General features: G+C 40.5%; 2 protein-coding genes across 2 annotated transcripts; both read left to right on the forward strand.

The window, feature by feature from the left end:
• The first annotated feature begins 313 nt into the window (after positions 1-313).
• CEST (death domain associated protein) lies at positions 314-3,755 on the forward strand. The gene is made up of 6 exons (XM_028254988.2): positions 314-845; positions 933-977; positions 1,884-1,997; positions 2,544-2,624; positions 3,273-3,437; positions 3,533-3,755. The coding sequence occupies exons 1-6, from the start codon at positions 534-536 to the stop codon at positions 3,620-3,622; spliced, it is 807 nt and encodes a 268-aa protein (XP_028110789.1). The 5' UTR covers positions 314-533; the 3' UTR covers positions 3,623-3,755.
• Positions 3,756-14,166: 10,411 nt separating this feature from the next.
• LOC114309283 (uncharacterized) lies at positions 14,167-15,673 on the forward strand. Its single transcript, XM_082886065.1, has one exon. The coding sequence runs from the start codon at positions 14,181-14,183 to the stop codon at positions 15,387-15,389; it is 1,209 nt and encodes a 402-aa protein (XP_082742191.1). The 5' UTR covers positions 14,167-14,180; the 3' UTR covers positions 15,390-15,673.
• Positions 15,674-23,688: the final 8,015 nt, after the last annotated feature.

Here is a 23,688-nt window from a genome sequence, read left to right on the forward strand (position 1 = left end):
GGTATTTTGGTCTTCTCATCTCAAATTAGACCTAATGGAATAGTCAAAAAGAATATGGGTTGAATGGAATAAACCTCTTAAGAAATGGATTTATCAAAAAAGTTCTCAAAAAAAAATGACAGTTTTTGGGAGACACAATGCCCCTATATATATAGATATTATTAGTTCAGCCCACTGAACTCTTTACGGGCCTTGCTTCCACGATTCCCTCAAATTGTATTTTAAATTTATTTAACCCAATGGATCAGAATGGGCTGTCCACAAGATCTTCCAGTCCAAAAAATAAAAGCCCAAAAGTGCTTCTGTGGGCCACGATCCATTCCCAATCTCCATCTCCGATTGCATTTTTTCACTGTAAATTATACTTCTCGCAGATTCAAATTCAATGATGGAAATGCAGAATTTCTCATTCTCTCTCTCTCTCTCTCTCTCTGAATTCTTAATCTGATTCCCAATAATACATACATACATACATATATATATATATAATAACAGAGGAGAGATAAGAAGATAAGGTTTTGGTGGTGGTGAAGATGATGATGGCGACTACGACTCTGCAACTGTTTCAACCGCCACTTCCCTCCACTTCTTCCTCCAACACCTCTCTCCAAACTCTTTCTCTTCACAGCTATCTTCAATTGCAGTCGCCGAGAAAATGCTCTGTTCGCCATTACTGCCAGAAGATGAGCTCCGGGAGGCGGCGGAGGAGCGCCGGAGTTGTGTTTGTTGGTAAGGAAGAAACCCAATTGCGTGTTCCCTCCGCCGAAGATGATCAGGTCGAGGAGGTGGCGGAAGAGAAGGACCCAAGTCCTGAAGACCTCGAATACATATCCCAAATCAAAAGGGTCTCTCTCTCTCTCTCTCTCTCTCTCTGTAGAGAATTATTGGTTTATGGGTTTTAATATTTCATTATTTTGATATCTGTATTCTAGGTTTTGGAGCTTCTGAAGAAAAACAGAGATATGATCTTTAGCGAGGTAACCTTTTGTTGTTGTTGTTGTTCTAATTTGGTTCATTCTGTGAACCAAAATTTTGTTAAGTGTGCTTGAGATTATACCATTCGACTCTTCTTTTTAGGTTTTCTATCTTGTACTTATTCTTGGGTTCTTCTTTAAATTGAAGAAAAGTTGAGATAAATGATTAGGATGGTTTGGTCATTTTTATGCAATGGCAAAAGAAGTGATTATGATGACCGCAACTGAAAATATTAAGGGGAGGGGAAGACCTAAACTAGTATAGTATGCGGTAGTAGAAAAATATGTGAATTTATTTAATTTAGCTGAACATGTAGGTTTGATAGAGTAGAAGACGAAAAAAGCCTCGACCCAAAGTGAGAGTTGTCCTGAGTGGTTTGTGGTTGTGCTCTCCACGCAATTGCTCAGGGTTCAATTTTTGGAGCCAGACCGTGAGAAAGTAGTTCTCATGAATTCCCTATTACTAGGGTGGATGGCCTGCCTTTGATTGGACTGGGGAGTGAATTAGTAGAGTTGCGCATAAGCTGGCCTGGACACCCTTGACCGCTGACCCAAAAAAAACAAAGAAAAAAGACTCGACCCACTTGATTGGGACATGAGGCGTAGTTTGATTTGGTTTGGTTTTATCTTTTCAATTGTGAATTGTGCATTACGAAATTTTAATACCATGTCTATGATTAAGAGTTCACAATACAACTCAAATGTCGTTGCACTGCAAACCGCTTCATCTGAAAATAGAATACGCTTTGCCAAGTTAAGACTGTTTGATGTGTGTGTTGCTGTTATTTTCACTTGCCTTTTCTTTTTCTAAAATATTGTTCTTTAGAATGGATGGGCATGCCAATTTAAATCTCACTATTGAGTATTCCTTAGTTTTTGCAATTATTATTTTGTATTCTCAATTTGTAGGTTAAGTTGACCGTAATGATTGAGGACCCAAGAGAAGTCGAGCGAAGAAGACTTATTGGTATTGATGATTCTGAAACTCCAACAAGGGAGGATTTAGCTGATGTCTTACAAGAAGTAAGTCCATTTTTTTATGAATAAAATTTTAGTGCTACACCATACCTTTCTGAATTAAAAAACTTTATTGTAAACGCTTTCTGTTTTTATTTCCTGCTCTCTCTTAAACAACTTGGTTATTATGACCCGTTCCTACTCATGCTTACTGCTTTGGAAGTCCTGAATGTCTTCAAGAAATAAGATCACAACATTTTCCTAACGGATCAGTCATTCAACTGTTTCAGTCTAACCATCGACTTGGTGCAGAAACTGCAAAGAAATTTTATTTACATTTGCTTGTATTTCTCTTTGAGATTCAATTTTATTTAGTCATGTTTGAATTGTATGACCAATATTGGAAATTTGACTTGCTCTTCTCATTTGGAACTAGTGAACTCCATCTACAATAGAGGGGCAAGATCAAATTGGGGTGGTTCCACCTGGATGTGGACAAATATGATTGTTCTATTATTAAAGTCAGATGGGGAATTCTAACAACAGGTCCTTGATAGTTTCTGTTACAAACAAACAATAGCCTAACGTATCTGTGATTCTATATTTGTGTAGGTCAATGAAGGAAAAATCCCCAAAAATCGTGTTGCTCTTAAGATGCTGGCTGATGAAATGGTCCAATGGCCTAATTTGGAGGTATGGTTGTTACTTTAAGCTTATGATATTTATTAATTAAAGGTAGTTTTAGTTATCACGTGCTTTGCAATCTCAACCTGTTTTCTAGTATTTTTGCGAGTCACCTTATTATATTTATATATATATATATATATAATGTATATAATATGAAACAAATATAGAGGAAGGAAGAATATATAAAGGAATTTATCCCTTTTGAGTTTTGACTTTACATTGTTGCTGGGGATTCAACTTCCTAGGTTTGGCATCAATTTAACTCTATCGTTATCAGTGGAACAGCCAACAGTTGGTTGTCTGAGCAATGAGCCCATCGGAAATTCTACTTTTCTCTTAAAACCTCTCAAAATTGCATCTTTGATTTCAAAGTTAGATTGACATCAATATATCCGTCCATACATATGTTTTTTTTTGGGGGTACTTAATTGAAAAGTAAGCCCTTGATAAATTCCATATGATCTCATCTTATTAATCATCTTTTGTGTGCCATGGAAAAAACTGGCGTGCCTATAATGTATTGATTTCCCTTTCTATGCGATTTATCCCTGATGATATAATTCACCATTTCGCATAATTGCATGGATCTGACACATCATCATGATATGGTTTCCTCATGGAAATTTATTCCTCCATGCTGTCTTTGTTGAATAGGTTGAAGTACCAAAGGCGAAACGTCGCAAATCCCTATATGCAAAAGCCACGGACACTGGTATTGATCCTGAAGTAGCTGCTAAGAGACTCAATATCGATTGGGATTCCGCTGCTGATATTGAGGATTCTGATGACACTGACGATTCAGAAGTGCCTGCAGCCGTGGTTTGTTTCTACTCTAGTAAAACATTAGAATTTATTTGCTACTTGTCTTCTATGGAAATTTTTTTCCTGACTGAAAGGAATTAAATATCTTGCAGGGATATGGAGCACTCTACCTTGTCACCGCATTCCCAGTCATAATTGGTATCTCTGTAGTGCTAATTCTCTTCTACAATTCACTTCAATAAAAAAATTTCAATATCATTCTGATGTATATTCTTTGGGCCTTGTCCATGCAAAGAATTAAATATCAAGTGGTACTGACCTTGACTCCACTTGTGTTTGTATATTGAAATGAGAAAAAATGATGATTTTTTCTGATGAATGTGTCCATATGCTGCACTAAGATATTTTCCATTGACCAGCTTGCTTAAGCCTTGTCTTAGTATTGCAACACAACGCATTTACAATTCTCAATTATGTTTAGACCGAATACATACAAATGGCATCACATCTTTTTTCCCCCATATTTTTTCAAATTTTTATTCCCAAGATTACCATTGTCTACTAATTTGCTTCATATTTCTTGCATGTATAAACAGACTGCATGTGTAAACAGATTACCATTGTCTACTAGTTTAGTCTTACCTACTTATACAAGTTGCATGTATATAACTTAATTAGGTGTGTTGACACACACACCGCCTTTGTTTGATGTTTGTTCGTGCTGGTATTTTTTTTTTTTTTCTATTGGGATTGGCAGAGTTAGATGTTAACATTGATAGTTTAAAACAACAAAAATAGACAGTCAGAAATTCCAAACAAGAACTATTTGGCTGGCAGCTCTTTTTGGTGTAAATGTAATTTGGTGAGGCAAAAGAGGCACCATCTTATGAGCCAAGAGGACTGAACAGCCAAAGAAGATGTCTGGTGTGTTAGCGAGGACTGCTGGAGCTAGTTAATATGTTAGGACTGTGATGTAGTAGTAGTTGGTAGTTAAATTAAGTTGTGTACTTACTACCCATCAAGATTCTGAAAAGCGGTTGCGGTCGCCGTAATGGTGGCGGTGGCGCGGTTGCGGTTACGTAAAGGCCGTAGCGTAACGGTTGCGGTAATCGGAATCGTGAATTTTTTTTATTTTTCGCACAATTTGAAAAAAATTTACCGATACGCACATTTTTGTTTCCATGATCATATTTATTGGGTTTTAAAATAAATATTGATCAATTTTTATAAATTTTTAAGTTTGATCCAATATATTTCATATTTTTAAATCACTATAAACTGAGTTTTTAACATTTTATTTTAGGGGGATGCACCAATAAATCTCAAATTAATAACTTATGCACTGTTTAGTCCTAAAAGTTTTCTTATAGACTGAAAGGTCCCATTACAATGTTAATAACATCATATACAATGTTAATAACATCAGAGTCATGTTACAAACATTGAATTTCAAACATCTAATGTTCATTAAATTTCAATAATGTTTGAAAATATAGGATGAAAAACATCTAATGTTCATCAGATTTCAATAAATTTTGAAATTATAGAATGAAACATCAGATCATTTACATCATTCACATCATGTTGATGTAAAAATGGGACTAAATGGAGCATAAGAAAACTTTTAGGACTAAATGGTTCAACGTTTCAAAAACTAGGACTTATGGGTAAATTTTCCTTTATTTTAATAATTAATGACTTTATATTTTACAAAAAATAATCACTAACTATTATATATAAGATAAACAATGACAAAAGTAAGAGAATAAATAAAAGTCTAAATATATATATATATATATATTAATCAAGCCAAATAGATAATGACCACACTTATTATTATTATTATTATTATTATTATTATTATTATTATTAGTTTCAAACAATATATAAATAGACACACAAACAAAATGGTTGAGTGATAATAGCTGAATAGAATAGCATAGATCTTACAACTTCTAACAAATCAATAATATGTTCTTCATTTTCCTTATTCTCTTTCTCTATCTCTTGTTCTTCCATTTTCCCTCTTCTCTCTCTATCTCTCTTCCCCCATTTTCAACTTTTTTTTTTGTGTGTGTTTTTAAAAGAAGCAATTCAGAACCGTTACGTAACGGTGCGTAATAGGCCGTTACGGCACCATTACGACCGCTATAGTAGCCGCTACGGCCGATACACCTGTGAATCTCAATCACACTGCAAAAGCGGCCGTAACAAGTGGCGGTAACTATCACAACCGTTACGTAACGGTTGCGGCCGCTTTTTAAAACCTTGCTACCCATTGAGCTGGCAGTTTCGCATTGATACACTTGTAATAAGGAGTATGTGAAGAAGTTACGGAGAAAAACAGGGTAAAACAGAGTATATAAAGGAGTTGTAGATGAAGAAGGTTGTCTGATATGTTTTAATCAAAGGGCTTCTCAACCTTTACAGGAATGATGTCCAGTTCTTTCAATTCTGTGTTGACAAGGTATACCTAAGTGAATTTTCCTAGATTTCATGGTGATGAATGATACCCAAGGTTCGGTATGTAGGCGTCAAAGATTCTTGAGTTTAATCAAGTGGATGAAAGTTAAAAGGTTAGGCTGTCAGCAAAAGATTTTTGTGTATGCCAATACCACCAGATTTGGGCCAACTGCCGATGAAGATTCAATTGGGGAGCTCACCTCCAAGGCAATAGACTACGGTATAGGAATATCAGGATAGGTTTGAAGAACTCACAGTTGAACTCGAAGGCAAAATTATACCATTACTTGAATCCTAGTTCCATGGTCCAATTTGATTTCCGAGGATGTGACTTGGGAAGGTTAATTGGGGAGTTCGGATTCTCGGCCGCCCTTCCCGGCGGCCGTTCCAGCAGCCCCCCAAAACGACGTCGTTTTGGGGGTTTTTTTGATTTTTTTTTTTTCTTTCTTCTTCCTCGTTCGAAAACAGAACCAGAGGGAGGGGAGAGGAGGGGAGGGAGGGAGAGAGGGGGAGGGGAGGGGAAGAAGAGAGAGAGGAAGGGAGAAGAAGAGGGAGTCGCCGGTGGGCCGGACTGGAGGGGCCATAATCACCGGGGGAGGAGGAGGAGGAGGAGGAGGCGGAGGCGGGCCGGAGGCGGGCCGGAGGCGGAGGCGACGGCGGATCGGGCAACGGCGAATCCGGACCCCAAAATCCGGCGAGCTCCCCTCCCCTCCCCTCTGCTCTAGTTCTGCGAAAAACAAAAAAAAAACAAAACAAAAAAACCCCCAAAACGACGTCGTTTTGGGGGCTGCTATTGGGACCTTTTTCTGTAGCAGTTTCATCATTGTCTGCTTCGAGGACATGGCTTTTTTGAAGATGGAAGGAATGTTACGAGCAGAAACTAGGAAGATTTGAACAGCCAAGCAAAGCATGAGGAGAACTGAACAGACAGAAGATGATTGGTGTGTGTTAGTGAGGACTGCTGGAGATAGTTTAATATTGTTAGACTGTTATAAAGTAGTTCGGTAGGTAGTTGGTAGTGAACTTGAGTTATATACTTGTTAACTACCTATTGAGCTGGCAATTACACATTGGTCCATTTGTAATGAGGAGAAGGAGGTAAGTAAGTTTTTTTTATTTATTTTATTTTTTTTTATTATTTTATTTTTTTAAAAAAAGGTAAAACTTTGTGTAGTGTGAATCATACATAAAAATAATTTGGTTTACCCATTTTGTTTTTGGATAATTTGTAGTACTCTTTCATTTGGTCCAATTCTATAGTTGAGAAATGAATTCTATAGGTTATTTCATATGCATATGAATTCCAAATAACACACTCCTAATGTTGTGTTTGGTTGAGGGATTTGTAAGGGAAATGGAAAAGGTAGGTGAAATGTGAATAAAACATACCTATATTTCACTTAGTTTCACACATATTTTCCCTTTCTCTTTCTAAATCCTTCTCCAAATCTCCCAACCAAACACAGCGTAAAGGTTATTTGATGGTTATTTGGTTGGAGCTCCATACTAGGATCATTAATTAGTGAATATAATAATAGAAAACAGTTTTTATTATATGTTAGAGTTAAATGGGAATTCTTGAGCCCAAGAATAAGGAATAACAAGTTCTTCATTACTCAGAATGATTTGAGGAGAATAATTTTCTATGGGATAGAGTGTTTATCATTTTTTGGGGCTCTCGTTTCTATTCTTTTTTAAGGGAATTCGATTATTTTTTTATTTTTAACGGTTGGAGGGCGGTGTGTGGGTAGTATTTTGTAACCTTTCTTGAGTTTTGCTCTGGTTTTTTCCTGTCCTTTCTATTTTTTTTACTTTTTTTTAACTCAGTCTGCTTTATGGGGGAATCAATTCCACCCTTTTATTTCAGTGTTGTGTTTGGATATAGTTTTTAAAAATTAATTCTACATTCACGTTTAAAAATTCTTTTCAGAACATATTTGGCAAAGTAGAGTTTTTGAATTTTGAAATTGGATCTACCTGGTTGTCTGCTCAGACATCCTCTTGGACAATTTTTGAATTTCTGAGTTTACCCGGTTGTTCTCCCGGGACATCCTTTCGGACATCTAGCCGGTTGATCGGAATAGTACTTTTTTTTTAAAAAAACAATTGCCACTTGTTATTTGAAAAAAATAATAATTTATATTTGTTTTTGATATTTTTTAAATATAGAAATTAGTTTTTTTTTTTTATCAAAATGACAAATTATTTGGCCATATATTTAAAATTAATAAAAAAAATTTAAATAAAAACTAATTTGTCACAATAATTTTAAAAAAAATAAAAAAAAATATTTTTAAACAAAACAATTAAAAAAAATTTCAATCAAAAGTAATTTTAAAGCACTAGATGAATATTTTTTTATATTTAAAAAAAATTATTTTCAGATTTTTTTGAATTTTTTAAATAAAAAATTTATTTTTTTTCAATAATTATTTTTTAAAATTGAATTTTAAAAAGAGTTTGGTTATGAATTTTGAATAGAATTTTCAATAGAGTTTTGAAATGTGTGTTTAGTTATAAATTATAAGTTTTTGACTTAAGTTTTGAAATTTTTTTTCAAAACTCATAACCAAACAACTTTTCTTATTTCAAAACTCATTTCAAAATTCAATTCACAGCTCATTTCAAAACTCATAACCAAATAAATTTTTTCCTTTCAAATTATGATTCAATAACTCACAAATTTAAAATACAATTTCATTATTAAATTATAATTCTAAAACTAAATCAAACGCTACCTTTATTTTATTTTTATTTTTTTTGTGTTGTTTTTGGTGTTAAAAAAAATGTTGAGATATGGAAGTCAACTCATTGACATAGAGAATGGCTTCTTGCATGGATCAAACTATTTTAGCTCTTTCTTTTTTTTTTTTTTTTTTTTCTAGTTCCTATAATAACCCCATTATATATTGATACATCCTCTGGTTTTTAATAAGGTGAAAAAACAGAACATGCAAATCACTACTGAAACAATAATTTGAGAGAGTGATAGAGAATAGAGAGAGAGAATACTGAATTGTTCAGTTGTTGTATATCTGTGTAATTACAAGGAGATTTACACCTCTCTTTTATAGAGAGGAAGAGGGACATTGGGTGCCTTTGCACCGAAAGCATAAAGAGAGAAAGGGAACAACAATTATGAAAGCATAAACATAATAATAGACTACAATGATGACTAACACTACTAATATACAATATGAATATATAATAATATACTAACATCCCCCCGCAAACTCAAGGAGGGAAAGCATCAACCAAGTTGAGTTTGGAAACAAGATCATGAAAGCGGCCAGGAGGATGAGCTTTAGTGAAGATATCAGCGGGTTGATCGACTGAAGCAATAGGAAGAAGATGAACAGTACCACAGGTAACATGCTGGCGAATGAAGTGACAATCAATCTCAATATGTTTGGTGCGATCATGAAAAACATCATTGTGAGCAATCTGAATGGCACTCTGATTGTCACAATAGAGAGGGGTAGGACCAGAGGAAGAAACACCCATATCAGTAAGGAGCCAGCGAAGCCAGAGAAGTTCCTGAGTAGTATCAGCAAGAGCTCGGTATTCAGCTTCGGTACTAGAGCGGGCAGTGAGGGATTGTTTTTTGCTACGCCAAGCAAGAAGAGAATCCCCTAAGAAGAAGCAGAAACCTGTGGTAGAGCGTCGATCCGTAGGATCCCCAGCCCAATCAGCATCGGAAAAGGCACGCAGTTCAAGAGAGGAGGAAACAGAGAAGTGAAGGCCATGGAACAGAGTGCCTTTGAGGTAGCGAAGGATGCGGAGTAGAGCAGTATAGTGGGGAGTGCGGGGGGCCGACATGTACTGACTGACAATGTGAACAGCATAGGCAATGTCAGGACGAGTGACTGTGAGGTAGACAAGACTGCCGACGAGCTGGCGATAAAGAGTAGCATCAGAGAGAAGAGTCCCATCGAGAGGAGTGAGACGAATCTGAGGATCAACTGGAGTAGAGGTAGTTTTGCAATCAGTAAGACCAGCACGAGCCAGAAGATCGGATGTATATTTGGCCTGGGACAAATAGGAACCAGTAGAGTCATGAGAGACTTCAAGGCCTAAGAAGTAGTTAAGAGTACCAAGGTCCTTCATTTCAAACTGTCGGTGGAGAAACTGTTTGAGGTGGAGAATACCAGCTTCATCATTACCAGTGATAATCATATCATCCACATATAGAAGAAGAAGAGTGGTACCATGAGAAGTAGATCGTATAAAAAGAGCTGAGTCATAGGAGCTAGAGGTGAACCCGAAGTCATGAATGGTAGAACTGAACGTAGCAAACCAAGCACGAGGCGCCTGCTTGAGGCCATAGAGAGCACGCTGTAGTTTGCAGACCTGATGAGGTTGAAAAGTGGACCCAGGTGGAGGTTGCATGTAGACCTCCTCAAGAAGATGACCATTGAGGAAAGCATTTTTGACATCCATCTGAAAGAGCCCCCAGTGGCGAGCAGCAGCAACGGCAAGTAAACTGCGAACAGAGGTAAGTCGAGCAACAGGAGAGAATGTCTCCTCATAATCAATACCATATTCCTGGTTGAAACCCTTGGCAACAAGACGAGCTTTGTAGCGTTCAATAGAGCCATCAGAATGTGTTTTGATTTTGTAAACCCATTTGCAGCCAATTGCAGTCTTGCCAGGAGGAAGATCAACAAGATCCCAAGTATGAGCTTTGTCCAAGGCCTGGAGTTCATCAGTCATAGCTTGCTGCCAAAGAGGATTAGTACAAGCCTCACGATAGGAGGTAGGTTCATAAGTAGAGAAGGCAGCAGATCCAACAATATAATCACGAAGATGGAGAGGAGGTTGAGTTACCCGGCGTGGTCGACCCGTAGGAGGATCGGTGGGAGGAAGAACCGGTGGAGAAGGAGGTGTGGCAATAAGAGGGAGACCTTCAGAGGGAGCAGGCTGGACAGAATCAGGAGTGAGCAAGGGCGTCTCGATGAATGAAGACCCTGTATCAAAATCAGCAGAGAAAAGATCGATGGAAGGATTAGTAAACAGTACAGAAGTGGAAAGTGTGGGTAGGTGAAATGAGGAGAGCGAGGAAAACATTTGGTGTTCCCAGAAAACGACATGGCGAGAGATACGAAGACGTTTAGAGATAGGATCCCAACAGCGAAAGCCTTTATGTTCAATTCCATATCCAAGAAAGCAACAAAGACGAGAACGAGGTTCAAGTTTGGTGTGTTCATGAGATTGAAGAAGAACAAAGCAGGCAGAGCCAAAAACCCGGAGATTGGCGTAAGGAGGAGGAGTGCCATGCAGACGTTCAAAGGGAGTTTGATTAAGGATGACAGGGGTAGGAGCACAGTTGATAGTGTAAACAGCAGTGAGGGCAGCTTCCCCCCAAAAGTTTTCAGGACAGGAAGAAGACAGAAGGAGAGCACGAGTAGTGTCAAGGATATGCCTATGTTTCCGTTCAGCGCGGCCATTTTGCTGGGACGTGCCAGCACAAGAGCGATGAGGCAGTGTACCATGATGCTGAAGAAAGGAAAGGAAATCTGAATCCCGATATTCCATGGCATTGTCAGAGCGAAAAATTTTGATGACTTTAGAGAATTGGGTGTGGACCATTTGGGCAAAGCGATAATAAATGTGTTTAAGTTCAGACCGATGTTTCATGAGAAAAAGCCAAGTAAATCGGGAAAAATCATCAATAAAGACAACAAAATAACGAGATCCCCCCATAGTAGGAGTAGGGGAGGGTCCCCAAATATCCGAATGTATAAGATCAAAAGGTGCAAGGGAAACAGAAGTACTTTTATTAAATGATAAAGCAGGTTGTTTAGCAAGTTGACAGGGTATACAATCGAAATGATCGGGAATTACATGACCCAACTGTCCACTAGAAACCAAAGACTTTAAGCGATTAACAGAAATATGCCCTAAGCGACAATGCCAAAGATGAAAGGGAGATAATGAGGAAGTAGAGGTAGGAGCAGCGATCTGAGGAGAGGTAGGAACATGAAGGTGAATGAGTTCATAGAGACGTCCATGCTTACGGCCGATCCCAATAGTCTGCCCCGTCTGAGGATCCTGTACCAAACAATCAGTAGCAGAAAATGTGACAGTTAGACCAAGTTCACATAATTGACCAATGGAAATAAGATTTAAAGTGAGAGCAGGGATATGATAAACTTGAGGTAGAGATAAAGAAGAGGTGGAAACAGTACCAACATGACGGACAGACATGAGGGAACCATCAGCAGTATGAATGGAGGGAAAAGGAGGAGATGAGGAGGAGGAAGAAAAGATAGTAGAACTGGAGGTCATATGATTACAACAGGCAGAGTCAAAATACCAAGAAGAGTTACCTGGGATTACAGACAAAGCAGTAGGAGGAGGTGTACCAGATGAGGAGAGAAGTTGTTTGAGCATGGCCTCTACATCTGTCGGAGAAAAGCGAGATGTAGACGGAGCAGGTGACTCAGAGAACTCCGCAGAGGCAGAAGCATCAGTGTGATGAGACTGATTCCCGGAAGCAGCAGCAGCAATGTGATGAGACTGATTCCCGGAACGATGAAAGTTTCCCCGGGAAGAGCCACCGCGAGAGGAGTGGCTGTTGGAGGATGATCGGGAAGGATTGCGATAACAATCCTGTTGTAGATGACCAGGACCAAGTTTGTTGCAGTAGCGGCAGGATCTGACGGGGCAGTTGACCAGGAGATGGGTTGAAGAAAGGCCCCGATTCTGACAATAGAGGCAAGCAGTGGGCCGCTGGGTAAATGATGGCCGGGACGGAGGAGTGGCAAGAACAGAGTCCACATGATGAGTTTGAAGTGTACCAAGACGAGTCTCCTCTGAGAGCAACTCAGAAATTGCTTGTTCAAGAGTGGGCAATGGATGGCGATGAAGCAGAGAGGCACGTACGGGCTCAAAGGAGGAAGTAAGAGCCATGAGAAAGTGCACCAATCTTTGCTGGTTGCGATAGATAGTAAATAAAACAGCATCTTCGTGGTTATGCCAAGTTGGTTCCGAAAGAGCAAGCTGATCCCAAACAGAGTACATTTGAGAAAGGAAGTCATTAATGGACTGAGTGGATTCTTGGCGCATGCGATGAAGTTGGTTCTGAAGTTGATATTGATGGGCAAGACCAGTAGTCTGGTATCGTTCTTTCAAAAAATTCCATATGTCCTTTGCAGGAGTATTTACAGAGTCAAGCTGAAAGCGACCAAACTGAAGACTGATAGAGGTAATAGATGTATTACGAAACCAGGTAATGATTTGGTAATTTTTACTGTCCCATTCCTCAAGTTGGTCTTCATATGTAGCAGTATGAGCAGTAGTTTCAGTAGTGACACTGTCTTTAACCGGTTTAGTCACATCCCCGGTGACAATTCGCCAGAGCTTCTTGCCTTTGAGGAAGGAAGACATGGCTTGGGCCCACAGAACATAGTTGGAACCATTCAAAATAACGGAAATGGGATGGGAGGCATCAGGACGATCCATAATACGAGTTGAGTAGGATTTAAAGCAAGAGGAATAGACCTGTAGGAGCAAAATTAGGTAAAACAGAGTGTACCAGTGAGTCCGGAAGGTCGAAAATAGCCAGGAAAGGTATGCTGGACAGAGATGATGTCAGCAATGATGTCAGCGGCGCACGTTAGCAGGCTGCGAGAAGGAGCACGTTAGCAGGAAGCGGCAGCGCACGATAGCGGACAGGCGCAGGCGCGGCGCACGGTAGCCGTTTTGGCGCACGCGGGTGCACTTTAGTGAAGCGGCGCACGAAAGGCGCACAGTAGCAGGCGCGGCGTACGGGAGTGGTAGGGCTGACGTCAGCCGCGGTTGTGTGGGCGCGTGGAGGCGCGTGGCGGAAGCAAGGTGCAACAGATGGCGCGTGCGGGCGCGTGTGAGAGTGGTGGCGGAGGTGGTGACGCGCCGAAGACAAAGGTGGCGCGTGAGGGCGCGTGGAGCGTGTTCTGAGGACGGGCTTGGTGCCGTTGGAATCGTGAGGAAATTCCGAGCGGTTTGATGTATGCCACTGTGTACGGGACTAAACACCAAAATCGAAAATTGCCAGAAATGCAACACTGGGCTCTGATACCATGAAACAATAATTTGAGAGAGTGATAGAGAATAGAGAGAGAGAATACTGAATTGTTCAGTTGTTGTATATCTGTGTAATTACAAGGAGATTTACACCTCTCTTTTATAGAGAGGAAGAGGGACATTGGGTGCCTTTGCACCGAAAGCATAAAGAGAGAAAGGGAACAACAATTATGAAAGCATAAACATAATAATAGACTACAATGATGACTAACACTACTAATATACAATATGAATATATAATAATATACTAACAACATCTAAGATGTTGTAGACATGTCATCCACGTTCTATATCTTATACTTATATATATATGGTTCAGTCCATGATCTGATCACCACACTTTTGAAGCACATAATGGTTCTTCCACCTTCAGATATGCTGCCTCCTTCAGATGCTCTGCAATCGGATCATGAAACCGACTATGAATTTCCCGATTCTGATTTCTTGTCCACTAATATGTTGGTCAAAATGGGGAGCCTACAACAGGAGAGGCAAATTTCAGTGGATCCAATATCACTAATAGAATCGGCATATCCTCGTTTGGAGTTGCCACCACCACCTGTTATTACAACCCCGAAAGTCACTCGTATGCTGGTTCCACCGCCTCTGCTACCTGCAAAAGCCAAGTTCTCGGTTAGCCTTCTGGGTTCAACCACCTCATCACCTCGACTTAGCTTGCTAAAGAAGAAATGGAAGAATCCAGTTCAACCATCCTCTCCTTTAGCCTTTGATCCTCTGTCTCGTCAGCACTCGGTGGCACTCACTCGTCTTGCTCACCTACAAGAGAAGCACCTACGGAAGAGTAAATCGTGCGGGGAAGGGCGAGCAACTGCACCCTCTGATGATTTCGATTTGTGGTCGAGTAAAGTCAACGGTGATGAGCATGAAGCCAAAACTGATGATGAGCATAAAAGCGGTAAAACCATGGCCAAACCTTACGATGAGGAATTCAAATGTGGGGCTCTATGCTTGTTCTTGCCCGGGTTTGGTAGGGGAAAGCCGGTGAGACCAAGAAAAGATGTCGAAAAAGAAATAACTGGGATTGACAGTCCCAGTACAGGAGACTCCCGCCACTCAGTGAAAAAGGAGATGGCCCAGGTGATCTCTAGGACGGTCTCGTTGGAGAAATTTGAATGTGGTTCTTGGACTTCATCGGCCATAGTAATGGACAACGAAGAGGAAGGAGATTCTCTGAATCACTTCTTTGATCTTCCGTTGGAGCTGATCCGGACTAGTGCCAACGATGCAGATTCACCAGTAGCAGCTGCTTTTGTGTTTGATAAGGATCACCGAAAAGGGGTTCTGAAGACTAGAGGTGCGTCGAGAGTTACAGGCAGGAAATCCCATGACTCGTCTCGACATGTTCGGTTTTCGACTTCGTCACCGGGATCACACCCGACCTCGCCAACTTCTTGCATTACTCCTCGGTTGCGCAAGGCAAGGGATGATTTCAATGCCTTCTTAGCAGCACAGAGTGCATGAGATTTAATTTAATTTTTTTCTTGTTTTCTGAGAGCATGATGTCATATTATTGCATTAGAAAAAGAAAGTTAATGAGTAAATTTACTTGCATATCTACATCTGGAGAAAATAAAAGAATATCATCAATGTAGATCAGTCTTGTGGTTAGGTCTATATATGAAATTATGTATGGTGTAATATGGCTATTAATTGTGAACAAATACAAAAAATATGCATATGCATACATATATGTTTTGGCACCAACCACAATGTGAAGTGGAGATTTGAGTCATTTGACAACAAAATAATGTTATGTATGTAGTATATAGGTCTGTTTGGGAAGTGAAATTTTAGTTTAATTTAGGTTAAAAGGATTAAAGTAGTTAATAAGACAAATTGTTCTTTTGTGAAGCGAGTTAAAAGTTGATTTCCAGCTTTTAACTCATTTTGGGTCACATATCTCCCACATTTTTTACACGTTTTTTCAAAAAAAACTCAAAAAAATCAAAAAGTTAGTTTTTAACTATTTTTTCAAAACAATCCAAAATGTCACATTAAATTCATAATTATTTTATTTTTTTTCTCACAAATATCACATTCAACTACAAAATAATTTAATCATCTTTCTAAATATAAAAATTTTAACTTACTAAAATAATTAAAAACTAAAATACCTTACTAAATAGCAACTTTCGAAACACCCTGTATGTGTATTATGGCACGATGCTCACATAAAACACAATATCAAACTCAAATGACATTTGGGATTCCTTGCCCTAAATTCCAATGACAAAAGTTCTCATGGGTACTACCAAAGCTAGGGAAATTGTAAATTCTATGTTTTGTTTATGCGGAAAATGTTTTTTCTCAAAAATATTTTTGCATTTTTTTTGATATTTTGTAACATCTTGTCGCCATATTTTAGGTAAGAGAAGTTTTTGATTTATATAAGCATGTAAAATAGAGTGGGTCTAGAAGGGGATGTCTTCTCTTCATATTCTTATCCTTTATATTTCTTCATATTTTATTTTTTGGGTTCCATTCTAGGCCCACAATAATAATCTAAACATTCATCTTGTAATCCCAATAATTTAGATGAGTTATGCAAAAAATTAGTTTTATCGGATATCATTAAATACATAAATAAATTGCATCTTGTTTTTTAAAATGAATAGCAATTGTGAGGTTAAACTTAAGCATTTTATTATGATGTTACCCTTTATCCTAAAGGAACGAGTCGGGCTGATCCAGGCCTCCCACGTCGTCGTCCGATCGCTGGACCCATTGAGAAACCTACACAAGAGTTCAACGAGGAACGAGAGTCCCCCGGCGAACCCTCCGACGAGCAAGTTAGAGAAGAGAGATCAACGGAATATAGAGATAGGATGGCGATAAAGAACTTAACCTTCTCTTTGTCTTAGAAACTTGTTTATATCTTTGTTCATCATTTCCTTATCCACTTCGACCTGTCATGTTGGCCGAAAGTCTATATTCTAGCCTGCCTTGTTCATGGTGAGGCCGTTTTGTTCCGATGTGAAGGGGCTATCGCATTAAATGTTGCAAGGAAACTCATTAATGGCTGATGTGTGGTATAATAACTCTGTAAGATCTTTGTCTGCTTATGTGACTGGTTCTTCTCTTGACACGTTTTTAGATGTCATTGGCCCTTGGTGCAACGTTAGGCTCCATTAATGTTAGGCTTTAGTATTTGAATTACGTATTGGGCTCTAAGTGGTAGGCCAAAAACCCCTATAGGAAGGGAACAGGGAAGAAGACGGGGGTTGTGGAGGTCGACGGAAAGAAGACCGACTGGGAGATGGGCTGGATGCGAAGGGTGACCGAGTGAGAAGGCCAATTGCGAGGAGGGCCGACCACGAAGGGTGACCAAGTGAGGAGGCCAACTGTGAGGAGGGCCGACCACGAAAGGTGACTGAGGGAGAAGGCCGACTGTGAGGAGGACCGACCGCGGAGGGTGACCAAGTGAGGAGGCCGACTGCAAGGAGGGCCGACCGCGAAGGGTGACCGAGGGAGAAGGCCGACTGTGAAGAGAGCCGACCGCAGAGGGTGACTGAGTGAGAAGGGGAATGGCGGCGTGCGGGGCTTGAGGCGCGGCATGGCACGTGATGATGTGAAGTGGTGCAAACAGGGAAGGGGGAGGGAGTAGTGGATCGTGTTCGTACACGTGGCACAATCCTATAATAAGAGAAGTAATGCGTCAGCAGGAAATGAAAGGATAGGCTGATATAGGGCGTTGAAGAGGCGCGGGCAGGATGCTTTCAAAAATTTTCAAACTGGCGAAATTTAATCTTGACCCTTAGAATATAAGCAAACCATGGGCATTTGGAGTTATACGCTTTACCTACCTTATCGCAAAAAACCAACTTGTCTTAGAAGTGAACTCATTTGTTTCGTGTGATACGCCTCTGCAACACTTTGCGAACTTCCTTATACCAGAGTCCGAAGCTATATGCAGACACGTAGGAGGAATGGCTCGAGACGAAGTGCCAACCATAAGACTAGACTCTTTGGGAGAAGACGATGCAGTGGAGTTGGCGGAACAATATCGAGTGGAGCAGAAAGAGGAGAGGAGAGCTGCGCAAGGGGCGCGGGCTCGTCCAACAACGATGATTGCGGCCTCTAGGCCAATTAGCCAAGTGGAGCCGGACCACTGGCACATCAAGGCAGATAGATCTACCTTCACGGTGGAGGAATTGGAGGAGGTACGGAGGAAGTATCAAATTCCTGAGGAAATAGAGTTGAGGCTGCCCACGTCAAAGGAGAAGGTGTCGGATGTACGGTTGGCGGAATTCACCTTATACGAGGAAGTACTGCGGGGGGGTCTGAGGCTATCACTCCCCCAAATAGTGGTAGACGTACTTAACAAGCTAGATGTGGCGCTAGGGCAGTTGATGCCGAACGCTTGGAAAATACTAATGGCCTGTGCGAGCGCCTGGCCGCAGGCTACTGGAGGAGCGACAATGACAGTGGAGGAATTCTTCTCCTGCTACAAGGCGTCCAGTTAACAGGAGACGTGGGTGACCTTGCAAGTAGTGGCGGGCTGGGGTCTAGTGGCAGGCTTGCCATCTTCGGTGAAGGGGTGGAGGCCGAGATGGTTTTATGTATCAGTGAATGGTGCGAGAGGAGTTCGCATAATATGGAAAGTTCCCACAAAAATCGGTGGAGCCAAAGTTAGATGTAGAGGCCGAAAACAGGGTGAAGAAAATGAAGGAGTGAAGGGAAGAGAAAGTGGTGAAGTAGGATGATCTGGTCCTTCCTTCAACTCTTTTTGCCCTGAGACTGGGACTGCAGCTGACGGAGGAGGATCCTGCGAGGGATGAACTGGAGGCGTAGAGGAAGGCAGAGGAGGCAGAAGGCAGGAGAGTGTTCGCCAAAGCAGACAAGTATAAGGAGAGACAGTTGGGGCCTACCCCTAAATTGGTGATGAGGGAACGAGTCCGATCGCGTCCCAAACCGCTGGGAGACAAAGTCTTAACTGACTTTGCCCCACTGCCCGCCTCCAGTAGACCCACTGTGACAACCCTCACCTCGGATTAATGCTAAACTGCGACTGAGAATGATAAGTAACTGATTTGACTGAGATTCCGAATTGATTATGAGTGTATACTGTTTTAAATGCATTTCTATCTGTTAGTCATTAAATGATCTGTTCATGTTTTATCTTTGAATTGCGAATTAAAGGTCCTATCGGCGGCCGAATCAGAAATCGATTGGTATTTTATGTTAATTAGAATTTATGTGATTTTATAGTAGTTTTAGCTTAAATTTGATTTGGAATGATTAAACTAAATTAAATAATGTAAATCACATTAGTTCAAGTAAATTACCAAAATGCCATTAGTGGGCCACTTTCATAAATCATCTTGAGACTTGATTATATGTCAATTTGTTCATCTTCTTGAGGCCAAAACCGTGAGCAAGAGAGGAAGAGTAAGAGGAAATTTAGTTTATCAAGAATTTGGCTTGGAGACTTAGAAGATTTAGAGGATAATTGCATATTGAGCTTCCATTCCTTGATATTCAAAACCTAAGGTAGGAAATTATCTTCTTGATTGTGAATTCTAGTTGTACTTTGCATGGTTCATGGGAACATTGGAGATTACAGTCAAATTATGGCTTTAAATGTTGTATTGAGTAGCTATGGTTGCATGCATGTTCATATCATAGTGTTTGGAAATTGTTTTTCATGAAATCCTCACATGCATGTCCATTTCCTAGTTATAGTTCATGAATTCATCATGTTTTTGAAAGGATTGACTCATTTGATCATGTGTTAGAGGTTTTGAATTCAATTGAATACATGCATGTTGAATGTACATCTTGTTCTTGAAGTTTATTTGAAATTTGTGTTTAATTGATCTACCTTTGGGTTTTGATTTTGCAAATTGATCTTTGAAACATGTAATATTATGGGTTTTATAGTGTTTTTCAGAAAATTACCCCAAAAGGATCGAATTTGAAGATTTAAAAGTTGAATTTTGTGCTTGAGGTTCAATCTGGAAATTCCAGATTTTGGATCCACGCTCGAGCAGAGGACTTCACGTTCGAGCGTACACTCTGAGTCCTACACTTCCGCTCGAGCGTAGGAAGCCACACTCGAGCATGAAATACATATGCCCAGAAGTTCATTTGTTTTGCAGTCCGCTGGAGCGAGGGACTTCACGCTCGAGCGTGGACCTGAGTCTTACGCTCAAGCGTGGATCGAGCGCCCATCGAGCGTGATTTTTGTGCATCCAGTACTTCTGCCTGAGTTTGCAGTCCGCTCGAGCGAGAAAAGTCACGTTCAAGCAGAGCTCCTTTGTCTACATGTCCGCTCGAGCGTAGAAAGCCACGTTCGAGCGTGGACCCCTATTTCAGCAAATTTTGAAAAGTATTTTAAAGTGCATCTTTCCATCCTCTTTCCATCCTAGGCATTCCTAAGCCATGTTTAAAGCATCTTAATGAGGATATTGATGTAGAATCACACCGAGTCAAGATAGGGACTAAGTTGTTGATTCCCAAGTGTATAACTTAGTGTGTGTTCGTTCTGTAACTGTAGGGTTGGCATCCGAGGACGCGTACTAGCCTATCTATAGCCCAGTGCTCTGTGAGTAACAATGTTGTAAAGATATGTTCAATCATGAATATTTTCTGAATGATCTACTGTACTGCTTTCCGAAAAGATATTTCTTACTAAATGAATGTTTGTCCTATTTGTGAACTGTATTTGTGGCATCCATAGCAATCTACTGTTACTGCTACTGTTACAGAGATCTCTGTCGGTTCCCATGTTTGGAACCATTACTGTTTACTATTATGATGGCCATAAACTGACTGTTCGGTCTATTAAGACCTACTGTACTGTTTTGCTATTGGATGTACCACATATAACTGCTATGGTTTCTAAATGACTGATATGACTGTTTAATTACTGAAAGGACATTCATTCTTAACCTCTTTACACAGTTGTTATTCACTGGGCTTTAGCTCACTGTTTATATTTATATGTAAGTGTTCAGGCACTAGATCGATGCTAGGAGCGTCGGGTTAACTCCCTTTTTGCCAAGCCAACCATTGTGCCTCACCTCGAGGTTCCAAGTCTAACCGAGCTAAGGCTGTTTTAGGGTGTCTCAGTTTCACCATTCCGTCTCTGTTTTGTAATACTGTTTAAGACTTGTACTATACTTTGAGTGTTTGTACATATGGTGTATATATGTTTTGCTTATGAATGTGAATATGTTCAAAAAAGTCTTTTTGCATACAGACTGTCACAACTCATTGGACATCTTTTATTACTGTTTTGGCTTCCACCAGCCCCTGTACTCTGTATTACTGTCTTTATTGTCAAGCAGGCCTTCGGTAATCACGGATTACTGGCTGGTTACGGTGCTAAACCCATAAGGGCGGGTTTGGGTCGTGATAGAGTGGTACCAGAGCGATATCAAATCACGAGTTCTACCGCACACATGTGTCCGAATGAGCTATAGAATGTCCTACAAAAGCGATTAGGGCATTGCATGAGCATTGAAAAAGCGTGTGAGGCCATGACATGAATATATGTGCTAATGTGTTTAAGTAAGCAATTCCTGTGTTTATTATTACTATATTGCATATAGTGAAATGGACAATGCAAGGAATACCGATGAAACAGAATCATCTGATGCCAGAATGGCAAGATTAGAAAGAACTGTTGAACTGTTGACTAAGTCCTTGAGGCTACAACAGAACCAACAACCCTCACCTCCTCCAGTTCAACCCGAGCAGAATGTTAATGATGATATAATTGCTCTGACACAGATGTTCAGTAAAATGAAACCATCATCCTTTCAGGGAGGCCTTAAGCCGTTAAAGGCCGAAGCATGGGTTCTAGAAACCGAGAAATTGTTCGAAGTGTTTCCTTGTTTGGAGGCACATAAAGTGTTACTGGCTACCTTCACTTTACAAGAAGAAGCCAAACGGTGGTGGATGCTTGTCCGTGTGCAAATATTGTCATGACTTGGGCTCAATTTAAAGAGTCCTTCTTTGAAAAGTATTTCCCTCAGTGTGTCAGGGATCGGAAAGTGACTGAGTTTGAACAGTTAAAACAGGGCACCATGTTGATAGTAGAGTATGAATCAAAGTTTACTGAACTCGGCAGATATGCGCCACACATGGTGGACACTGATTACAAAAAGGCCAGAAAGTTTGAAAGCGGCCTTAATGTAGAGATACTTGACAGAATTAATGTGCTGAAATTACTAAAATATGTAGATGTTCTTGACCGAGCAATAATGGCCGAGTCAAATATCGAAGCATTAACACAGACTGAAACACCAACAACTGAATGACGTGGTAAGAGACGGGGTTTTAAGTTTAAGAAAGGCCGAAATAACTCATTGAATAAGAAGCAAAATACAGGGTCAACGACTAGTTCTAGCGAGGGAAGTGGTTCCATACCACCCTGCTCCGAATGTGGAAAAAGACATAAAGGGGTATGTTATAAAATTTCTGGTGCCTGTTACAAGTGTGGCAAGGTAGGCCACATGGTTAAAGATTGCCCTTCCACATCTCAAGACAATAGTAAAGCTGCAGCTAGCGCCGCAGCATCAACTGCTCCACCGAAACCCAACCCTAAAGCTACCGGAAAAGAGCCTCTAAGGCAAGGCTGAGTGTTCGCACTTGTACCGGGAGATGTGCAGAACACCGAGACCGTTGTGTCAGGTATACTCTCAATTTGTGCTCAAAATGCTTATGTTCTGATTGATTCAGGGTCTACACATTCATATGTCTCACATGTTTTTTCGCGAAAACTAGATAGACCACTAGAACCCATGAATTATTTGTTAGCTGTATCTTCACCTGTGAACTCCCTCGGTCAGACTTTGCGGTTGTAGTGTGTTCTCATTTTCATTTGATATGAGGCCCATCTGACAGCAGTAGTCTCTCCGAGCTCTTCAATCAGGTCTAAGTCAGCTCGACGTAATTCTTCAGTTAGTTCTGGATTCTGGTGCAAAACCCTCGGTCTCGGCAAGTCGATTTCCACTGGGATGACCGTCTTAGCACCGTATATTAAGCGAAAGGGGGTCTCCCCAGTAGGGGTTCGGGCGGTAGTGCGATAGGCCCAGAGTACGTTTGGTAATTCCTCAGCCCAAAGTCCCTTAGCGGCTTCCAACTTAATTTTGATGATCTTCAAGAGAGAGCAGTTGGTGACCTCAACTTGCCCATTGGCTTGGGGATGACCCGGGGAAGAGAAACATGGCTGAATGTGGAACTCTGCATAGAATTTCCTGAACTTGGCATTGTCGAATTGCTTGTTGTTGTTTGAGACGATGGCTTGAGAGATTCCAAATCAGCATACGATCGACTACCAGATAAACCTGGTTGTGTTTCGTTCAGTGATTGTGGCGAGGGGTTCCGCTTCCACCTATTTAGTGAGGTAGTCAATGGTGACCACAGCGAACTTGGTTTGGCCCTTGCCGGGGGGCAATGGACCAACTAAGTCGATACCCCACTTGGCAAATGGGTAAGAACTGCTGAGTGTAATCAGTTCTGTAGGTAGAACATGGGGGATGTTGGCAAAGCGCTGGTATTTATCACACTTAAGCACGAATTCAGTGGCATCTTGGTTAAGAGTAGGCCAGAAGTAGCTGGTGCGAAGGATTTTATGGGCCAGCGACCTAGTACCCGAATGATTACCACATACACCCTCGTGGACTTCCCTCATCACATAGGTCGCTTGAGCAGGATTGAGGCACCTGAGGTATGCGCGTGAAAATCCACGTTTGTACAGTAGGCCGCTGATGAGGATGTAATTGGACGACCGGACTCTGACTTTGGCGGCTTG

Source organism: Camellia sinensis, chromosome 9, assembly GCF_055761805.1.
Source record: "Camellia sinensis isolate YWXY chromosome 9, ASM5576180v1, whole genome shotgun sequence".
NCBI classification, from domain to species: Eukaryota; Viridiplantae; Streptophyta; class Magnoliopsida; order Ericales; family Theaceae; genus Camellia; species Camellia sinensis.